The sequence below is a fragment of the Cotesia glomerata genome, linkage group LG3, assembly GCF_020080835.1.
Source record: "Cotesia glomerata isolate CgM1 linkage group LG3, MPM_Cglom_v2.3, whole genome shotgun sequence".
Taxonomy (NCBI): Eukaryota; Metazoa; Arthropoda; class Insecta; order Hymenoptera; family Braconidae; genus Cotesia; species Cotesia glomerata.
This window is the reverse complement of record NC_058160.1, coordinates 26,722,055-26,740,019: the sequence shown is the minus strand read 5'-3', so window position 1 is coordinate 26,740,019 and position 17,965 is coordinate 26,722,055. Positions and strand designations below refer to the sequence as shown.

The following is a 17,965-nucleotide window of genomic DNA, read 5'->3' as shown; positions in this document are numbered from 1 at the left end:
TACAATTTTGCGTGTGTTCACCATCGACACTTACATTTAGAGTATTTAAAACTAGGAAATATGCACCATAGTGATGGCTTACGCTTAGATAATGATGCTCAATCATTCGTTGACGTCCACTTCGCACCCGAAGGGAAGACACACGCAAATTTTAATAATTCTAATGATAATTTTAATAATGATAGTTGTAATTTTAATAACAATCATACAGACACTGTTAAAGAGTTTTATGAAACTGTTGATGAAGAAATGCCGGGTAGAGGTAAATTTGTGTCTTCGCCTTCTTTATCTCATAAATCAATCCAAAATGAGAGAAATTTTGTAACTGAGGATAAAAAATCTTCAAAGAGAGGCTCGAAAAATAGCATTGAGAATTATTATGAAAAATACAGCGTACAGACGGCTAAAATACTTATTAATACTTTGTTTTTGCCTAGTCAGAAAATTTGTCAGTACTGCGCTGTCGCTAATAAGTCTGTTGTCTATAGTGACAGACTGGTCTACGAAAATCGGTTCCTCGAGGCAAGACTAGTTGATTGTTTCTGTCAATTTTATACAAAGCAACTGATTTTTAATCAGAAAAATTTATTTGGTGGCGATTCTCGGGATTACATGCCAGTTTTTAATGTCAAAAAGACGAACCATTCGGGATTGAGTTACTCGCTAGTGGAAGAGCCGGATATCTTTGATTTAAATACACTTGGGCCTAGTATTTTACTGGTTGGTACTCTTAATGATCTTGACACTGAGGGAGAAAGTAAATTAGGGAAAATTGATAATTTGGTGAGCAATCATGGAAACACTGATTATTATCATCGTCGGATGATTGATAATTGCTCGAGGATATCACGGAAGAATATTTTCAGACCCAAAGTCTTTAATAATGTTAATTTAGAGGCAAGATTGAGAAGCGAAGAGGCTAAAAATGTGGACTGCGATGATGAAATTCAGTATTGGATGGATTTTAATGAAGACACAAGGCTTTTAAGTACGAAGAATAGTGATGAGATGTTTAATTTATCCGCTGCACGTTTGCACAATCATAATTATAATTACAGTCATAATCATAGAGCTAGTTTGCTAATGCTTGAACCGATTTTAATGATGCCGGACTTGGAAAATACTAATAAAAGACGCTCTAATAAAAAACGTATCACTCGCTCAGAACACGTTAAAATTGTGAGGATTGTTATCGCTTATACACTCTCCTTTTTTTTGTTAGCTATTGTTACATTTTATATTGTTTATTTTGTCTGAAAAATTTCCTAAGGTAAAAGCCCCCATTATTGACACTAAGAGTGATCATGAATATTTGAATTTTTTTATCGTGTTTCAAATCAATATTGTCAACTTTTTTTTTATAAGACACCTTAATCATTGTTTTTACTTATATAATTTAATTAATTAACTTTAATAGCAATACATTTAATAATTATTATATCAACCTAAAACCAATGGGTTGAATGTATGTGTTATTGACAGCGCAAAAAATTCAAAGAGCTGATTATCGACATTTTATTACAGTTAAATTTATATTAACAATAATCATTTTTACTAAATAATGCAAAACTATCAATAATTTTTATTATTTTAAAATTCGTTTAAGACCTAGTTTTTCTATATTTTTTACCAGGTTTTTTTAGCAATTTTTTCTAGTCTCAAATACTTTGATTCTTATAAAATCACATGACAGTATGGAAACATTAATACACTGATATATATGTTGAGGGGGTTGGTTACTTTACATTATGGCCTATGTCGTTAGTTGACGCAAGTTAATTTTTGTGTCCTTATCATTGACATCCGCTATTTTAAAATTAATTTTAACTCGATAAAGTTTAAATAAATGATTATATGGTTATTTAGATTATAAATAATCGAAAATAATTTTAAACAATGCAATTACATAAAAAAATCATTGAGAAATGTGGATTTGAAAATAAGGTCTTTCTTAACAATATTGTTAAGAAATTACAAACGTATAAGCAGTTTTGGCCTACTTGAAAAAATGAAATTTTTTTGCGGTAAATAGTTTAAATCTTGGAATTAAATTTTCCTATTTTTTAATTTTAAAAATATGTGAAATAGTCATGAAATATCAATAATTGTGATAATAATCACCCCTGTGATTAATAGGAGCCCTGTCAATAATAGGGGCTTTTACCTTATTAGTTTTTTTTTATTAATATTAAAGATTTTATTTTTATTTTAAAAATTAATACTAATATTTTTATCAATGTTGGATTTTTAAATTTTAACTTATTTTAAAATAGAAAAAGTTTATAACTATTAAAAGTTAAAAAAAAGTAAAATAGTCTATAAAAAAATAGATTTTATCAGGAAAAATAGATAAATATTTTTTTAAATATGAAATAATAGATAAAGTATTTTAATACTGGACTTCCAAATGCCAAAAGTTATTTATTTAGAATTCGTGCTAAAACTGCCATTTTCATTAATAAAATAATTATAACAGTACATCGCACTACGCACAATCTAAAACAATCAAAATACATTTTTTGAATTTTATTTTAGCTTTGATACAACTCTTTAATCAATTTTACGCACAATTTTTAAATAGTTTTTATCTAATACCAATAAAGTATGTTATTTATATAACTAATAGCAAAAAAAAAGATTTTTAATCAAATAAATATATATATGTAAATTAATGCAATTTTTTATTTATTTACCATTAATAGTTAATTCCTATCTATCACTGTGAAAATATTTATTATTTATATTTCAATAAGAAACGTGTCAGTATAATAATAATAATAATAATGACTAAATAATGAATAATAGCAATTTTATAATAAAATTAAGAAATTAAAATAACTGACGAGATATATTGTACATGCTTGGTAAAAAAAAATCAAGCAATTAAGCAACAAGGTAATTAAAACTGCTTTTTGTCTTTGAAATCGGTCATAAGCTCGGAGGATTATAAAAAATATTTCAAAGTTAAAGAACAGTTTTATAAATTACCTTGTACATAAATATAAATATTTTTTATATGTATATATTACTATGTAGTAGTTAAATAATTTGAATAAGGCTCATTACGATCCAGTGAATCGTTCTTTAAAATTACATATGTATATATTAATTATTAATTAGCTAACTATGTTTAAAAAAAAAAATGCTGGGTGCTTGTAACTAGCAAACTCACACATCATCAAATATTCTTCGTGGCGGTGCTCTACTGTAATTACTACTACTATTATTGATCGAGGACGAAGAATATATTCTCGAATTATCCTCGTCATTATTAATATCGTAAAAATCACTGGACTGATATCCATTGCGTTCATATGCGTTATTAGCTCCATATCTGTTCGAGGATGAGTTAAATGTCGTACCGACATAGTAATCAGAGGTATCAAAATCACGCAGTAGACCTGCTCTGACTGATTCAGTAGATTCGTCGCGTTTGACAGACCGTACTGGGGGTAAATTTTTTATTTATTTATCTCACGGTTTTTACGTTTTACTAATGATCTTTTTTTTATATTACTTGTAAATTGAACTCACCGGTATCAACACTTTGTCTAGAATTACGATTACGTGCTGGGTTATTTGTTCGTTCTTGAAATTCACGACGACGCATTATTGACTCTTCAATACGTTGTCTTCTGCGTCGCTCTAAATAAATAAATAAATAAATTTATTTATTATTTTTAAAATATCTTGAATTAAAAATAGTGGTACTGGAATTAATTTTTCCATTTTTTAGATTTTTAATTCTATTAAATTACTAAAAAAAAAATTTTAATTAAAAAATTCCACGTTTAAAAATTAAAAAAAAATTACAAGTGCAAATTTTTTACAAATATTTTTTTTTTTGTAATAGACTTGTTGACTGTTGATTTCAGTATAATTAAAAATAGAATCAATTAGAATGAAAATTAAGTTAGCCGACATCTAAAAATTTTTAGAATATTTTTTTATTGAAAAAATTTTTACAAAAAAATAAAAAAAAATTTCATTTGTAAGAAAACTTGAAAAACTGTAAGTGCAATTTTTAAAAAATATTTTTTTGTTCTAATTTAATTATTGAAAAAAAAAAAAATTAAAAACGTCGGCTAGCTTTAGTATTATTTAATTAGATTAATAAATACCTCGCTGTATCAATTCTCTTCCTTCATCTACGAGATCTGTGGTAACTTCATCGTCACCAAGAAATTGTTGGAACCCTAATACAGATAATAATCTACTGCCAAGACTAAAGTAAGTCGCTAAACAAAATGCTAAAATTGCCATCGGAAAGTATACGTTAAACCCATCGGATATAATTGATATTACATCCATATGTCCCATTACTTGAGTGTAATGAGTTTCCAGTATGTGCGTTTTAATAATGTGCGAGTCCATGTGAATCAATCCAAGGAAATTAAGACACATTGGTGGTGTCAAACGACAGAACATCATACCGCTGAATATCAAACTGTACTCATTTGTTTGGTGATGTGGCGCCAGGTAGTAGAGATTCAACAGCCGAATTTTAAGCACTGTCGAGTACGCACAGTAACAAAGATATGCAATTATCATTGTCGATAGGATCTATTCAACAAAAACAACAATAATAATAATAATAATAAAATTATTATTATTATTAATTATGAATTATTTAATTTTTTTGGATTGATTTAGTGATTAATTACCTCAATCGTTAGGTAATCGTATTTTACAGAAGCCAACTTTAAAAATTGAGCAAATAGTGACAGTACTGGATCCTTATTAAAGAAAGTTACTTCAGACCAAACGACTGCTACTGATAAACACCCGGCAACTATGGCCAATCCTTTTTGTACATGACTTTTGATTATGCAGTTCCAATACCATTCTGTAAGCCATTAAATAATTTATTTAATTTAAAAAAAAACATTGTTATTAATATACGTTATATATATTATTAAAAAACGCAGACAGATTTCTGACAGTACTATCTTCTTTAAATTATTCACCCGATTTACTAAATAGCTTCGAGTTAATTGAAAAGAATCTTAACCTTAGGCATAATTGACTACTGAAAACAATTAAATCTAATAAAAACTATTTCATCAATAGTCCAAGAAACCGAATATCAGCTCTTATTAATAGATATCACACAGACATAAATTTTTTTGAAGGTTTCTATGAAACAATCTTAGCTAAATTAAAAGCAATCTTCTAACATAATTCCGCAATATTTTTTTCTTTTGTATATTAGTCTTTCTTCTATTATAGTTTTTTTATATTAATTTTCGCTCAAAATTTTGTATTACCAATGTGTATAAATCCGATTGGCATATAAGGATAAATAAATATAGTTATTAATACCTAGTGTTGGGTTATAAATTAAACGAATAAAAAACGGACGAATAGTTGGAAAAGATGACTTGAATCTTCTATCATGATTCGTTTGATTTTTCGAAATATCTTCTAGATGAAAAATTTGTTCAACTAAAATTCCCCATTGGGTTTCCGTTCTTTGGAGCGTTTGCAGAGCTTTGATTGTCTAAAAAAAAATTGTATAAATAAAAAATTAAATAAATATAATTTATAATAAAAAAAAAATTTATTAAGTACTTGTCTATGTAATCTAATTAATGATTTCTCAGAGGGAGCATTTGTGTGAGCATCTTCAGGAAGTTGTCTTCTATTCATACGTTCTTTCAATTCAATTGGTACTTTTTGAAATATTGTCTCTAGATTACGATGAAATGGATGTGTGCTACCAATGGCTGTTGATGCAGCTTGCAGCGACTGTGTAATAAAAATTGACTCGTTAATAAAAATTTTAAATAAAAATAAAGATATAAATTACCTCTAAAATATCATCGACAGTTTCTTCAGCTTCGCATTTTTCTAAATTTAACTTCGAAGCTTTGAAATAACTGTACTGTAATGTAAAACCTGGTTTACTAGCATTCCACAGTCCCCGTGGTACTTCGACTAGCGCGTAACCCAATAGCATTATTAACAAAAAAAGTCCCCATGTGTTTGAAGCCGATGATGCGATGGCTTTTAATTTTTGACTGCAATTAATAAAATAAATTAATATTTAACTAGTAACTTTGCAGTCACTATGTGACTGCCGTGACTTGTGAACTATAAATAAATAAAATTTTGCTTTATTAAGTAATGATTTTTGTTAAATTGCACTGTACTTTTTCAACTATTGACGTTTTTAAAGATATAAGCTCATCCCGATGTTACACTGATCAAGAGCTTTCATTTGAGTACCCACATGCATTTTCATATATTTTCCATATATACATATATACATATATGTAATATATATAAATATATAAAATATATGAAAAATTGATGTGAGTACTTAAATGAAAGGTCTCGGTGAGTGTAACATCGGGATGAGCTTATATCTTTGAAAATGTCATTAGTTCACGAGATACAATGTCATTTCTTAATTATTGATATTTTTAAAAATCTAAGCTCATCCCGATACTAAACTCATCAAGAGCTTTCATTTGAGTACCCACATACATTTTGATATATTTTCCATTTATACATATATGTAATATATATAAATATATAAAATATATCAAAAATTGATGTGAGTACTTAAATGAAAGGTCTCGGTGAGTGTAACATCGGGATGAGCTTATATCTTTGAAAATGTCATTAGTTCACGAGATAAAATGTCATTTCTTAATTATTGATATTTTTAAAAATATAAGCTCATCCCGATACTACATTCATCAAGAGCTTTCATTTGAGTACCCACATGCATTTTGATATATTTTTCACATATAAATATATGTAATATATATAAATGTATAAAATATATGAAAAATTGATGTGGGTACTCAAATGAAAGGTCTCGATGAGTGTAACATCGGGATGAGTTTACCCTGATAGCCACAGTTTCAGACCAACCAAGTTGGTGTCAGATAGTTGCCACCAACTTAGCGACAACTTGCGGTCAACTTCCGAATTTGTAACTGTTGGCGCCAAGTTGGCTACAAGTTTCTGAGAAAAAAGAGACCAATCTACTGCCGCAATATGTCGCCAAATTTCTTGAGAAACTTATCGTCAACTTGGTGTGAAAAAGTTTCAGAGCAACTTTTGCCGACAACTTGGTGACAACTTGGTGAACAAGTTGACACCAACCGAGTTACTTTCCAAGAGTTGCCGCCAAGTTGGTGACAAGTTGCGGCAGTAGATTGACAGAAAGTTGCGGCCAACTTGGCTATCAGGGTATATCTTTAAAATCATCATTAGATGACAAGATTCAATGTAATTTCTTAACTATTGACGTTTTTAAATATATAAGCTCATCCCGATGTTACACTTATTAAGAGCTTTCGTTTGAGTACCCACATGCATTTTGATATATTTTTCATATATACATATATGTAATATATATAAATATATAAAATATATGAAAAATTGATGTGGGTACTCAAATGAAAGGTCTCGATGAGTGTAACATCGGGATGAGTTTATATCTTTAAAAATGTCAATAGTTCACGAGATATAAGGTAATTTCTTAATTATGTATCTAGAGATAGAGAATTTTCGAATGCAGCCTCAATACTTATCATCATAAATTGACTGGCTAAAAAATTTTTCCTATTTTCTTAATAATATAGCTTAAAAAATGATGATTAACAATTACCCATCAAGATCTAAACCAGGCTTCAATGCGATGTATATCAAGAGTACACCACAAATAAACAGATAACTTCCGTAATAAATAGCATTATCTATCAAAGCGGACTTTAATTTTCCTTTGACTGTAAAGTCACCAGCTTTGATGTACGACTGCATCAAGGGTAATATTAACCACGTCAAACACTGAGATGTCCAGTAGACAATTCTCCATAAATTTGGAAACACGCTGTCTGGGACACTAGACCACGGCTTCTCGCATTTTATCGTTACATTACTAGTGTTATTGTTGTCTGTAGTTACTGATAAATTGTAACGACTATTTTTTTCTACACACTGTCTATATACAGTCTAAAAATTAATTATAATAATTAATTATATTAATTGATAACTTATTTTAATATTTAGCAAACAATATTAATAAGTTTTGATTTAAAGTAAAATATTGTAATAGAAATTAAAATTGTCAATAATATAAATACTTACAGATGACACATCTAACGGTAAAACAAATATAATTAACAATGAAAAGTACCAAGCGATAAGTACAGAAACGGTGACGACAATATGATTTCTAAATATATTTCCATATCGGTATAAAAGTGTCGTTGCAAGGCAAAACGCCAGCACTATCTCCGTTACCAAAGGACCAACACTCATGATTAATTATTACAATTAATAATTGACAATTTTATAAGATATTTTATTTTATTTTTCTTCTTTTTCTAATTCTTTTTCAAGCTCACGACTTTTTTTCATTTTCTCATCAGCATCTCGTTGCATTTTTTCAAGTTTTTCAAGTGTCACCGACTTCAATGGTAATAATTTAGGCTTGCAAAGTATATAATCCAAAGTGTGTTCTGGAGTAGTGAAATTAAACTCCGGAATATACATTTCTATTTTTTCATCCTCGTCTGTAGTGTCAGACATTTTTCACCTGCAAAAAAAAATAAAAAAATTACCATACAATTATTAACTTATTTTAAAGTTTTTAAATTAATGCAAGTAGTTAAATGACAAATTATTGTGACAATGCATGTACCCATTTCAATTGTAGAAAAACTCTTTTATAATCAATGTCACTGTTTTTTTTTCTTATTTATTTTTTTTTTTTAATATTGACTCAATACTTGAATACGGAGAAATGTATGTTAAAAAAATAATTATATAATTACAATGGAAATTAAAACAAAATAGAAAACAGATGTTGATATCTAAGAAGGAAGTTGAATAATAGTAACAAGTGCTTTGAATAATTACACGTGTCAAATGAGTGCTTAATTATTTTTTTCTGTTTATATTATTTATTACAACAGTATGTAGGTTGACGTTTACTCGTACTGTTTTTGGAAAAGAGAAATAAAATCTTGATAGATTACTGTGTTACGTAGTTTCTTATATTTCTATGACAGGTTTACTATTTACAGTAATTATAAATAAATAATATTTTATGTTAAAGTGTTATAAAAAAAAACTAATAAATGAATTTTTTTTGCGCATTCACTTATGTTAAACATATTGACATATTACAACTACATGACACTTTATACTTTATACGTGATGACGTCACACGTCATTGTTTCCAGTTCCAATTTTTCATTAAAGATGGCGTCAAAGTTTATTTCTTCTTTTTGAATAAAAATTATTTTGTTTTGATTTTATAATTAATAAGCATGATCTAAAAACTGTGATTTTTTTTTTCATTTAATTTTTCAATTATTTATGTAATAAAAGTTTTTTTAAATTTGTAATAGCTAGATTATTTTTAAATGTAGTTTAAATAGCGCGCCTCAAAGTTGGGCGGTAAACGCCGAATATCTTCCTACTCAATTGCGAACAAAATGTCGACGCGCTTACATCTCTCTAAGCAAGTTCTGTGTTTTTCAACTTAAATCTTTTATTATTTACAGTAAGTGTCATTAATAAATAGATTTAATAAAAATATTGTCATAATTAAACAATAAAATCGGCTTTTTAGTTTTTTTTTTTAAGTATTTTTGTGTTAGTTATTTGTGGTGAGTGTTTTGCAGTTTTCCAGGAATTGAAACGTCGTTGGTAAGTCACTAAATGCTTGTTATTGCTATTTTTGTTTGTTATTATTTTATTTTATTATTTAAAAATTGTAAATTAAATATGTGAAATGACAAGTAGGTGATGACATTAAAGTTAGTCATTTGACCATTTTTTATGAAAATTAAGTTAGCCGATATCTAAAAATTTTTAGAATTTTTTTTTACTAAAAAAATGATTACAAAAAAACAAATTTTCATTTGTAAAAAACTTGAAAAACAATACGTGAAATTTTTTAAAAATATTTTTTAGTTTGAATTTAATAATTTAAAAAACAAAATTAAAAACCTCGGCTAACTTTGGTATTTATCCATTTTTTTCAATAAATAAATTTACTCCGAAAAATTATTTCTAAAAAATTGCTTTTTTTAATTTTTTTAATTTTCTATATGTTAATTTTTAACTTCCCGCTAAGAAAATTGAAAATTTTCAAAAATCGGGAAGTTATTGGTTTTACCCCGTTCTGCGAAAATCGAGTTTTCATCAGATCTCGACGTTTTAAAGTCACAGGAAGCTTTCCTGACTATTCCCGCGATGGTGTCCGTGCGGCTGTATGTATGTGTGTGTGTGTGTGTGTGTGTGTGTGTGTGTGTGTGTGTGTGTGTGTGTATGTGTGTAAACCTCTTATAACTTTTGAACGGCTCGGCCGATCGGATCGAAATAAGTGGCGAACCAAAGAGTATCATTGCCATTAAATTTCGTGAAAATTTGAATCGATTCGATTCGCTAGATTTTAAGAAATCTCAAAAATAAAATTTTCAAAAAATCGTTCTTTTGGAATAACTTCTAAACGGCTTCACCAATCAATTCCAAAAACTAATCAGCTCTTAAGCTTAAAAAACCACGTCGATTGCCACCAGTCCCATAAAAATCGGTTAATTCGTTCGAGAGTTATCGAAAACGAAAAATTTCGAAAGTGTTTTTTTCACATAACTTCACGATTTCTTTTTTGATCGTTTTTGACGAAATAAAATAATTACTAGAGCTAAAAAAATCACGTCGATCGCTACCAAGAACGTGAAAATTGGTTGATTAGTTCGTGAGTTATCGTTGTCGAAAAAATTCGGAAAAAGTGAATTTTTCAAATTTCTCTAAGATTTTCGGTTCGATCAGTTTGTGTTCAAAAGTATATCATAGATTCTGAAAAACTGCGTGGAATACTGCCAGCCGCGTGAAAATCGATTCATTCATTTAGAAATTATTGTAGTTTGAAAATTCAAAAAATACTGTTTTATCAAACTGCTATCAGACTTTTGAGCTTGAAGAGCTCAAAGCATCCAAAAGCTATTTCTTTGCGCTCGAAGAGCTCAAAATAACACTCAAATCGTATTTTTGAGCTAGAAGAGCTCAGAAACGTCATAAGTGCAATTTCAAGCGTTTAGGTAACGAATTGGCGGGAAGTTGCAGGGATGGCCTTTAGGGTCAACCGTTTTCCAGATTTTTTTTTTCATTTTCTTTGATATAATTTATTTGTTAAAAAAAATTCTTAAACTTATAAAATATTTGCTAAATTAATTTTCATGAAATGACAAGTAGGTGTAATTAATAATGTTTAACAGTAAAAATATTAAAATATCTATTGCGCTGAAAATGTGAAAAAATTGACAAATATTTAAATATTTACAAGTTCAAAAAATAATTAATAACTCATAAATTAAAAATACTTTTAATATATTTTATTAAGAAATACATAATTTTATTATATTTATCAAATTCATCAACAATTTTTATCCATGATTAATTAATATATAAATTGCTTATAAATTCACAACAATAAAGCACCGTACAGAATTCAACTCAAAATTAAAAACTTTGCGGTAATGGTAAAACCTAAAATAAAATTATGTTTCTTGCCGAAGAAAGAGATTTGGATAAAATCTTAATGATTCAATGGAATCATCACGGCAAGCGCGTCCGTATTTTTCAGTTACCAACAACCTTTCTCGCGCTAATAAAACTGAAATTCCGCTGGACTGGGCCAGTTCTTCGGCGGTTATTGATCCTCTGTCGTCAAGCTTAACAAAAACATAACATTTATTACTATTAAAAAATCTGTAATGATATAAAATTTATAAACTCTTAATATAAAGCAATACCAGTTCAGCAATGTCTTCAATAACAGCATTGTCGTCATGAGACCTGGCCTGCAGTATCATAACACCGCTGTCGAATATCCTTAGAACTAATGGTTGGTTCAAAGGACCCAGTTGTCTACTAGCGTTTAATAAATCTTCCGGTGACAGTAGTTCTAACCCGCGGGCTCTGTTTACGCGACAATAGGCGTCAGTCAATGTCATCATTCCTCCTACCTCCTAAAACGGTTAATCAATAACAGAATTAATTTATAATTATATATATTTTATAATTTATGAATTTTATAAATTTTTCCAATATCTTATAAAGTAAATTTTTTATTAATTAAAAATTTATTTTAAAATAGTAATCGGAAAAAATAGACTCGGAAAGATTTTAAAGTTATGAAAAATTCACATTATTTCATGAAAATTATTATAAAATTCTCATTATTATAAATTCTCTTGGTTTAGAATCTTTTAAAATGAGAGTATTCGATTTTCTTATAAATTTCGAATAACAATAAAATAGTGAGCTGGTTGAATTGATTACTTTATAATTTTTAAAAATATTATATTTGTTTGAGTATTATGTAAATTTTATATTATTAATATGTGAGTATTGGCTGTACTTATGTGAAGTATAATTTTATATATATCATTTTTGCCGTTCGGCTTCGCGCCTTGGCATTTAAATCTAATAAATAAATGAATAAATTATAATATTAATTGTTGTATCCCACCTAAAATTTTTCTAAAAAACAAGCATGGCTGCCCAATTTTAAACACAGTAAAACACAGTAACTGTAAAATTTTTATACCTAATTTTTTTTTAATATTGCTGCATTTTTTATAACTTTTAGACCTTAATTTCAAGTATTTGTTTCTTAAAAATATTTATATTCAAGTATTTTCTATTCATAAATCAAATTTTTCATCAATTTGGCAGGCAAACTTTTTTTTAATAAGAAAAATTTTTTTAAATTTCTAAATGTTCATTACTGTGTTTTGAAATTGGGCAGCCGAGCACCCCCAGAATGATCGCTCCATTCTTGGTTACAAAAGAAAAATATTATTATTATGATAATTTTTATTTTATAATAATTTTAATTAAATAATATTAATTTTTCATGACTTTAAAATTTTTTCCGGTCTTTTTTTCCCGGGATTCTTTTAAAATATAAAGAAAATTTTTAATTAAAAATAAAAAATAAAAACCTTAATTGGCTCTTCTAAAATCTGAGAAAGTTGAATGGCCAATTGTTTAAAATATTCATTGCTACTTTTGTAAGCATCACGAGTGACTGGATCATCAATACCCATGCTCATCAAGTAAGATTTAAATCTTACAGTCTCATCTTCAGTAATGTCACCTTGACGTTCCTGTAAGTACAAATTAAATTTATTATTATTATTATTATTATGAGTTTTACTTGTATACCGATTTATGGTTTTTACAAGGCTAATTGTCTCAGCATCTCCGCATGTAGTCTCTTTTTCAACTCTTTATTATCAATATATGCTCCGCTCTATATTATCAACACAATCTTTCAACTCTTTTATTATCAACATACTCTCCACTCTTTTTATAATCAACAACATGTTCTCCACTTTTTATAATCAACATATAATTTCGCACATAACTTTATTCTCAATGCGGCTGTGGACCGACTTGTGCTTTCTGTACTGTATTTACCCTATTCCTCACCCCTTTCTATCGGTGTTGGAATAGTGGCGATGGGGAAACCACAGAGAAAACCCATGCCAGTACAGTTTGGCTACCGGAGCGACCCCCGACGGTTGGTGTTGGAACTATTCGAACAACCGTCGGGGCTCGAACCCTCGCCTCACGACATGATGCACGAACGAACTAACGGGATAATGACTTAGTCCGCTCGACCATCATGTCGCTAATTAAATTTATTATTAAAATAAAATTAAAAAATAAATTTAATCAACAATAATCACCCGAATTTTATTAGAAATTGTTTTAGATATCGACACCATGTCTTTGGCCATCTCCATCAACTTTTTGAGGTCTTGAAAGGCCATAGTAATATTTTGATCGGTAGCTTTCTGTTTCTCCTGCAAGCTCCTTTCGATTCCGATAATTCCGGTCCGAGTTTTAATCATCGGTAACTGGCTTTTCTGAGGATTAGTCGCTTCAGGTTCAATTACAGGCGAGCTTATTATGACTTCCCACTGTTTCTTCATAATAACATCAGCCAGCTGGGTAATGTAATTAGGATCTAGACCTTCTTTGAATGATAACTTTATGTGCATATTTGTGCTGTTATCCACCGGCCCGGGAGACTTGCTGATCGGCGGCTCGGCTAGGTGTAGAATTATTTTTTTACTACGGCCAAATGAAAATGTACTTGGTGCTTCTTCTTCGAAGAAGATAACGTACCGGAGCGATAACGATAGGCAAACTTTTCCGTTCGGTATATCGCCAGGTCGGCCCCAAATTAGCCGATGGCTTGTCAATACTAATTCACCGCCTGCGAAATTTGTCTAAAAAGAAAATTTTTTTAAATTATTTTTTTTATTTATAAATTTTTTTATTGAAGAAAAAAATGAAAATTAATTTAGCAGATATTTAATAATTTTTGTAACAAATAAATTATGGCAAAAAAAAATTTTTTTTTAAATTGACGTAGAAATTTAAAAAAATAAAAAAAATGCAATTCGTTATAAATAACTTTTTGGAAAAAATTTGTTTGTTAAAAAATAATTCAAAAATTATTTTTTTTATCTATAAATTTTTTTATTAAAGAAAAAATAAAAAATTAATTTAGCAGATATTTGATAATTTTTGTAACAAATAAATTATTGCAAAAATTTTTTTTTTTTAAATTAACGTAGAAATTTAAAAAAATGCAATTTTTTATAAACAATTTTTTTGTTAAAAAATAATTAAATAATTATTTTTTTTATCTATAAATTTTATTATTGAAGAAAAGAATGATAAGTAATTTAGCAGATATTTGATAATTTTAATAATTTTTGTAACAAATAAATTATAGCAAAATTTTTTTTTAAAATTGACATGTAGAAATTTAAAAAAATGCAATTTTTTGGAAAAAATTAGTTTGTTAAAAAGTAATAAAAAAATTGTTAAGTGACAGCTAAATTTAATGTCATGAGAAAAAATAATTATCAAATTAAAAAAAAAATACCTTGGTGTCACCATCATAAATTCTTACTGACATATCCCTTCTTACAAAAATTTCATTTGGCATCAGCCTAGCTTCCGCGTACTCGAATCTATTCATTATTTATTTAAAAAATTTCTTAACTTATAATAATTACAGCAATTACTATCTATTTACTCATTAATTTATTTATTGTTTACTTAACTATCATCACTATGACTATGATTAAAAAATGAGAGGTTAATGTTTGACATGTAGAAACTCATAAACTGAGAAATCTAAATTACCAACCTGACAAGGATGATCATCAGCTGTTCAATGTATAAAATAATAAGGACTGATATTTTCCATGTGCTGTGAGATCATTGCGGTTAAACAAATTACCGGGTTTTAAAACAAATTATTTGTTTATTTATCTGACACAGTTTGTCTTCATGGTATTGAAATAAACTTTTTATTAAAATTCACCGGTTAAATTTATATTGCAAATTTGACAAGTGTATTGCATCAGAATTGAAATCTATGACCGTGAAAAACATCTAGGTTAATTAATAAATTAATTTCAAAAAATGTTACGTTCTTTAAAAAATTTACAATCGTGTCCTAAGTTCATTCCGTTTCAGGTAAGTGATGATATTTATTTATTTATCAATTGGAGTTTTGTCAATTAATTAAATTTTATTTATATCTAATTACTTAATTGCAATAATTTTCTAGCGACCACCAGTTGGATACTCAACGCAGCGATTGCAACCGCCGACAAGACCACCATCAAAAGTTCGGGAGACGTTTCAGAAGATCGCGACATTTTTAGGCTCATCGAAGTACTCTCCGATCTCTTGGCGGAGTTTAGCGATCGGTGGAACGGTGGGTGGCGCTTTTTTATTGTACCTGGAGTATTTGAAGCAAAAGAAGGATCTGATTGTTGACAAAGAACGTAGGAGGACACTCGGAAAAGCAGCAATCGGAGGGAAATTTGAGCTGGTTAATTCTAAGGGTGAACTCGTTAAATCTGATGACTTCTTGGGTCAGTGGGTGCTCCTTTATTTTGGATTCACTCACTGCCCTGATATCTGTCCAGATGAACTTGAAAAAATGGTCTCTATTATTAATGAACTAGGTAAGTTATCTACTTATCTATATTATAAAGAGAATAAGCAAAATTTTGTGGCCAGTATTTTTATGATAAAATGGGTTTCTATGGTTAAATTTGGTATCGTTGAAAAAGTCTTGACCTGCAGTTGTGCCTTTTCATGGTTTCATATCATTTTTACCAATAGTCAATTTATGATGATGAGTATTTTGGCTGCATTAGAAAATGCTCTATCTCTAGATACATAATTAAGAAATGACATTGTATTTTGTGAATTATTGACATTTTTAAAGATATAAGCTCATCCCGATGTTACACTCATCAAGACCTTTCATTTAAGTACCCACATCATTTTTTCATATATTTTATATATTTATATATATTACATATATGTATAGAAGGAAAATATATCAAAAATGCATGTGGATACTCTAATGAAAGCTCTTGATGAGTGTAACATTAGAATTAGCTTATATTTTTGAAAACGTCAATAGTTGAAAAATGACGTTGAATCTCGTCATCTAATGATATTTTTAATGATATAAGCTCACCCTATTACACTTACCGAGACCTTTCATTTGAGTACCCACATCAATTTTTTATATATTTATATATTATATGTATATATGAAAAATATATCAAAATTGATGTGGGTACTCAAATGAAAGCTTTCGATGAGTGTAACATCGGGATGAGCTTATATCTTTAAAAACGTCAATAGTTAAGAAATGACATTGAATCTTGTCATCTAATGATATTTTTAAAGATATAAGCTCACCCTGACATTGCACTCACCGAGACCTTTCATTTAAGTATCCACATCAATTTTTCATATATTTTATATATTTATATATATTACATATATGTATCTATGAAAAATATATCAAAATGCATGTGGGTATTCAAATGAAAGCTCTTGATGAGTGTAACATCGGGGTGGGCTTGTATCTTTAAAAACGTCAATAGTAAAAAAAGTAGAATGCAATTTAACAAACGTCATTATTTAATAAAGCAAAATTTTATTTATTCATAGTTCACAAGTCACGGCAGTCACATAGTGACTGCAAGGTTGCTAGTTTATTAACAACTAAATTTTCAAGTAATATAAATTGAATTTATAATTTTATTTTAGATCAAAAAAATATAAAAATTCAACCAATATTTATCTCCGTGGATCCCGACAGAGACACACCAGAAGTTGTTGGAAAATATTGCAAAGAGTTTTCAGATAAAATAATTGGATTAACTGGCAACAAGGAGCAAGTCGCTAAAGCTTGCAAAGCTTATCGTGTTTACTTCAGCAGTGGACCCAAGGATAATGACAACGATTACATTGTTTGTATTTTCTGACTTAAAAAAAAACCTTCAGTTTTTATTTTGTTAATTTTTTATCTAATTAAGTTAAACTATATATTACTAAAATTTTTTTTTTACTAAAATTCCAGGTTGATCATACGATAATAATGTACTTAATAGATCCAGATGGTATTTTCGTAGATTACTATGGACAAACCAACACCGCAGAACAAGTTATGGGCAGCATACTTCTCCACAAAGCTAAGTTAAACAAATTGAAAAATGAAGACTCGTGGCTCCCGTTTTTAGGTGTTGAAAAAGCAGAAAATGCCGCATGATTATTTTTTATATACAAGTATTTTTACTTTATTTCTTATAATATTAGATACTAAATTTATAATTGTTATTCACGGTAAGCTCACTTGTACTGTAGATAAGTCACATTTAATTTTAAAAATTATTTGTATAAATAATTCATTAATAATATTAAAAAAATTTATTTAAGAGTTGTTTTTCATTGTTTTATTTACATTACATTTCAATCGGTCACTGTTAATTTGCGTAGAGAGCGCTGATACTTTATTTTATTTTATTATAATTTTATATCAAATATAATAATATTCTGTTAGGTCGATGTTTTTTATTGATATTTATATCTTATT

General features: G+C 28.3%; 4 protein-coding genes across 4 annotated transcripts; 2 read left to right on the top strand and 2 right to left on the bottom strand.

The window, feature by feature from the left end:
- The first annotated feature begins 60 nt into the window (after window positions 1–60).
- Window positions 61–1,561, top strand: LOC123262002. Its single transcript, XM_044723964.1, has one exon. The coding sequence runs from the start codon at window positions 61–63 to the stop codon at window positions 1,255–1,257; it is 1,197 nt and encodes a 398-aa protein (XP_044579899.1). The 3' UTR covers window positions 1,258–1,561.
- An 840-nt stretch (window positions 1,562–2,401) lies between these two features.
- On the bottom strand, window positions 2,402–8,377 carry LOC123260856 (LMBR1 domain-containing protein 2 homolog). The gene is made up of 9 exons (XM_044722189.1): window positions 8,104–8,377; window positions 7,625–7,968; window positions 5,810–6,020; window positions 5,572–5,748; window positions 5,323–5,500; window positions 4,665–4,846; window positions 4,122–4,563; window positions 3,535–3,645; window positions 2,402–3,446 (listed from the first exon to the last, which is right to left on the bottom strand). Exons 1-9 carry the CDS (start codon window positions 8,275–8,277, stop codon window positions 3,169–3,171), a joined length of 2,097 nt encoding a protein of 698 aa, XP_044578124.1. The 5' UTR covers window positions 8,278–8,377; the 3' UTR covers window positions 2,402–3,168.
- A 3,028-nt stretch (window positions 8,378–11,405) lies between these two features.
- LOC123260701 (vacuolar protein-sorting-associated protein 36) lies at window positions 11,406–15,160 on the bottom strand. The gene is made up of 5 exons (XM_044721968.1): window positions 14,939–15,160; window positions 13,728–14,273; window positions 12,978–13,142; window positions 11,784–11,999; window positions 11,406–11,702 (listed from the first exon to the last, which is right to left on the bottom strand). The coding sequence occupies exons 1-5, from the start codon at window positions 15,032–15,034 to the stop codon at window positions 11,529–11,531; spliced, it is 1,197 nt and encodes a 398-aa protein (XP_044577903.1). The 5' UTR covers window positions 15,035–15,160; the 3' UTR covers window positions 11,406–11,528.
- Window positions 15,161–15,264: 104 nt separating this feature from the next.
- On the top strand, window positions 15,265–17,812 carry LOC123260702 (protein SCO1 homolog, mitochondrial). Its single transcript, XM_044721969.1, has 4 exons — window positions 15,265–15,537; window positions 15,632–16,034; window positions 17,140–17,342; window positions 17,453–17,812. Exons 1-4 carry the CDS (start codon window positions 15,484–15,486, stop codon window positions 17,639–17,641), a joined length of 849 nt encoding a protein of 282 aa, XP_044577904.1. The 5' UTR covers window positions 15,265–15,483; the 3' UTR covers window positions 17,642–17,812.
- Window positions 17,813–17,965: the final 153 nt, after the last annotated feature.

What these genes read in the sequence shown, in the direction of transcription:
- LOC123260856 (XM_044722189.1), bottom strand. Translation starts at nt 8,277, where the DNA reads ATGAGTGTTGGTCCTTTGGTAACGGAGATAGTGCTGGCGTTTTGCCTT. An exon ending in TAATTAGATTACATAGACAA is followed by an intron (nt 5,501 to 5,571) that starts GTACTTAATAAA and finishes ATTTTTTTTTAG; the next exon opens with ACAATCAAAGCTCTGCAAAC. An exon ending in AATTTATAACCCAACACTAG is followed by an intron (nt 4,847 to 5,322) that starts GTATTAATAACT and finishes AATGGCTTACAG; the next exon opens with AATGGTATTGGAACTGCATA.
- LOC123262002 (XM_044723964.1), top strand. Translation starts at nt 61, where the DNA reads ATGCACCATAGTGATGGCTTACGCTTAGATAATGATGCTCAATCATTC.
- LOC123260702 (XM_044721969.1), top strand. Translation starts at nt 15,484, where the DNA reads ATGTTACGTTCTTTAAAAAATTTACAATCGTGTCCTAAGTTCATTCCG. An exon ending in CTAAGTTCATTCCGTTTCAG is followed by an intron (nt 15,538 to 15,631) that starts GTAAGTGATGAT and finishes ATAATTTTCTAG; the next exon opens with CGACCACCAGTTGGATACTC. An exon ending in CTCTATTATTAATGAACTAG is followed by an intron (nt 16,035 to 17,139) that starts GTAAGTTATCTA and finishes ATTTTATTTTAG; the next exon opens with ATCAAAAAAATATAAAAATT.
- LOC123260701 (XM_044721968.1), bottom strand. Translation starts at nt 15,034, where the DNA reads ATGAATAGATTCGAGTACGCGGAAGCTAGGCTGATGCCAAATGAAATT. An exon ending in CAATTTCTAATAAAATTCGG is followed by an intron (nt 13,143 to 13,727) that starts GTGATTATTGTT and finishes TTGTACTTACAG; the next exon opens with GAACGTCAAGGTGACATTAC. An exon ending in TTTTAGAAGAGCCAATTAAG is followed by an intron (nt 12,000 to 12,977) that starts GTTTTTATTTTT and finishes TAACCGTTTTAG; the next exon opens with GAGGTAGGAGGAATGATGAC.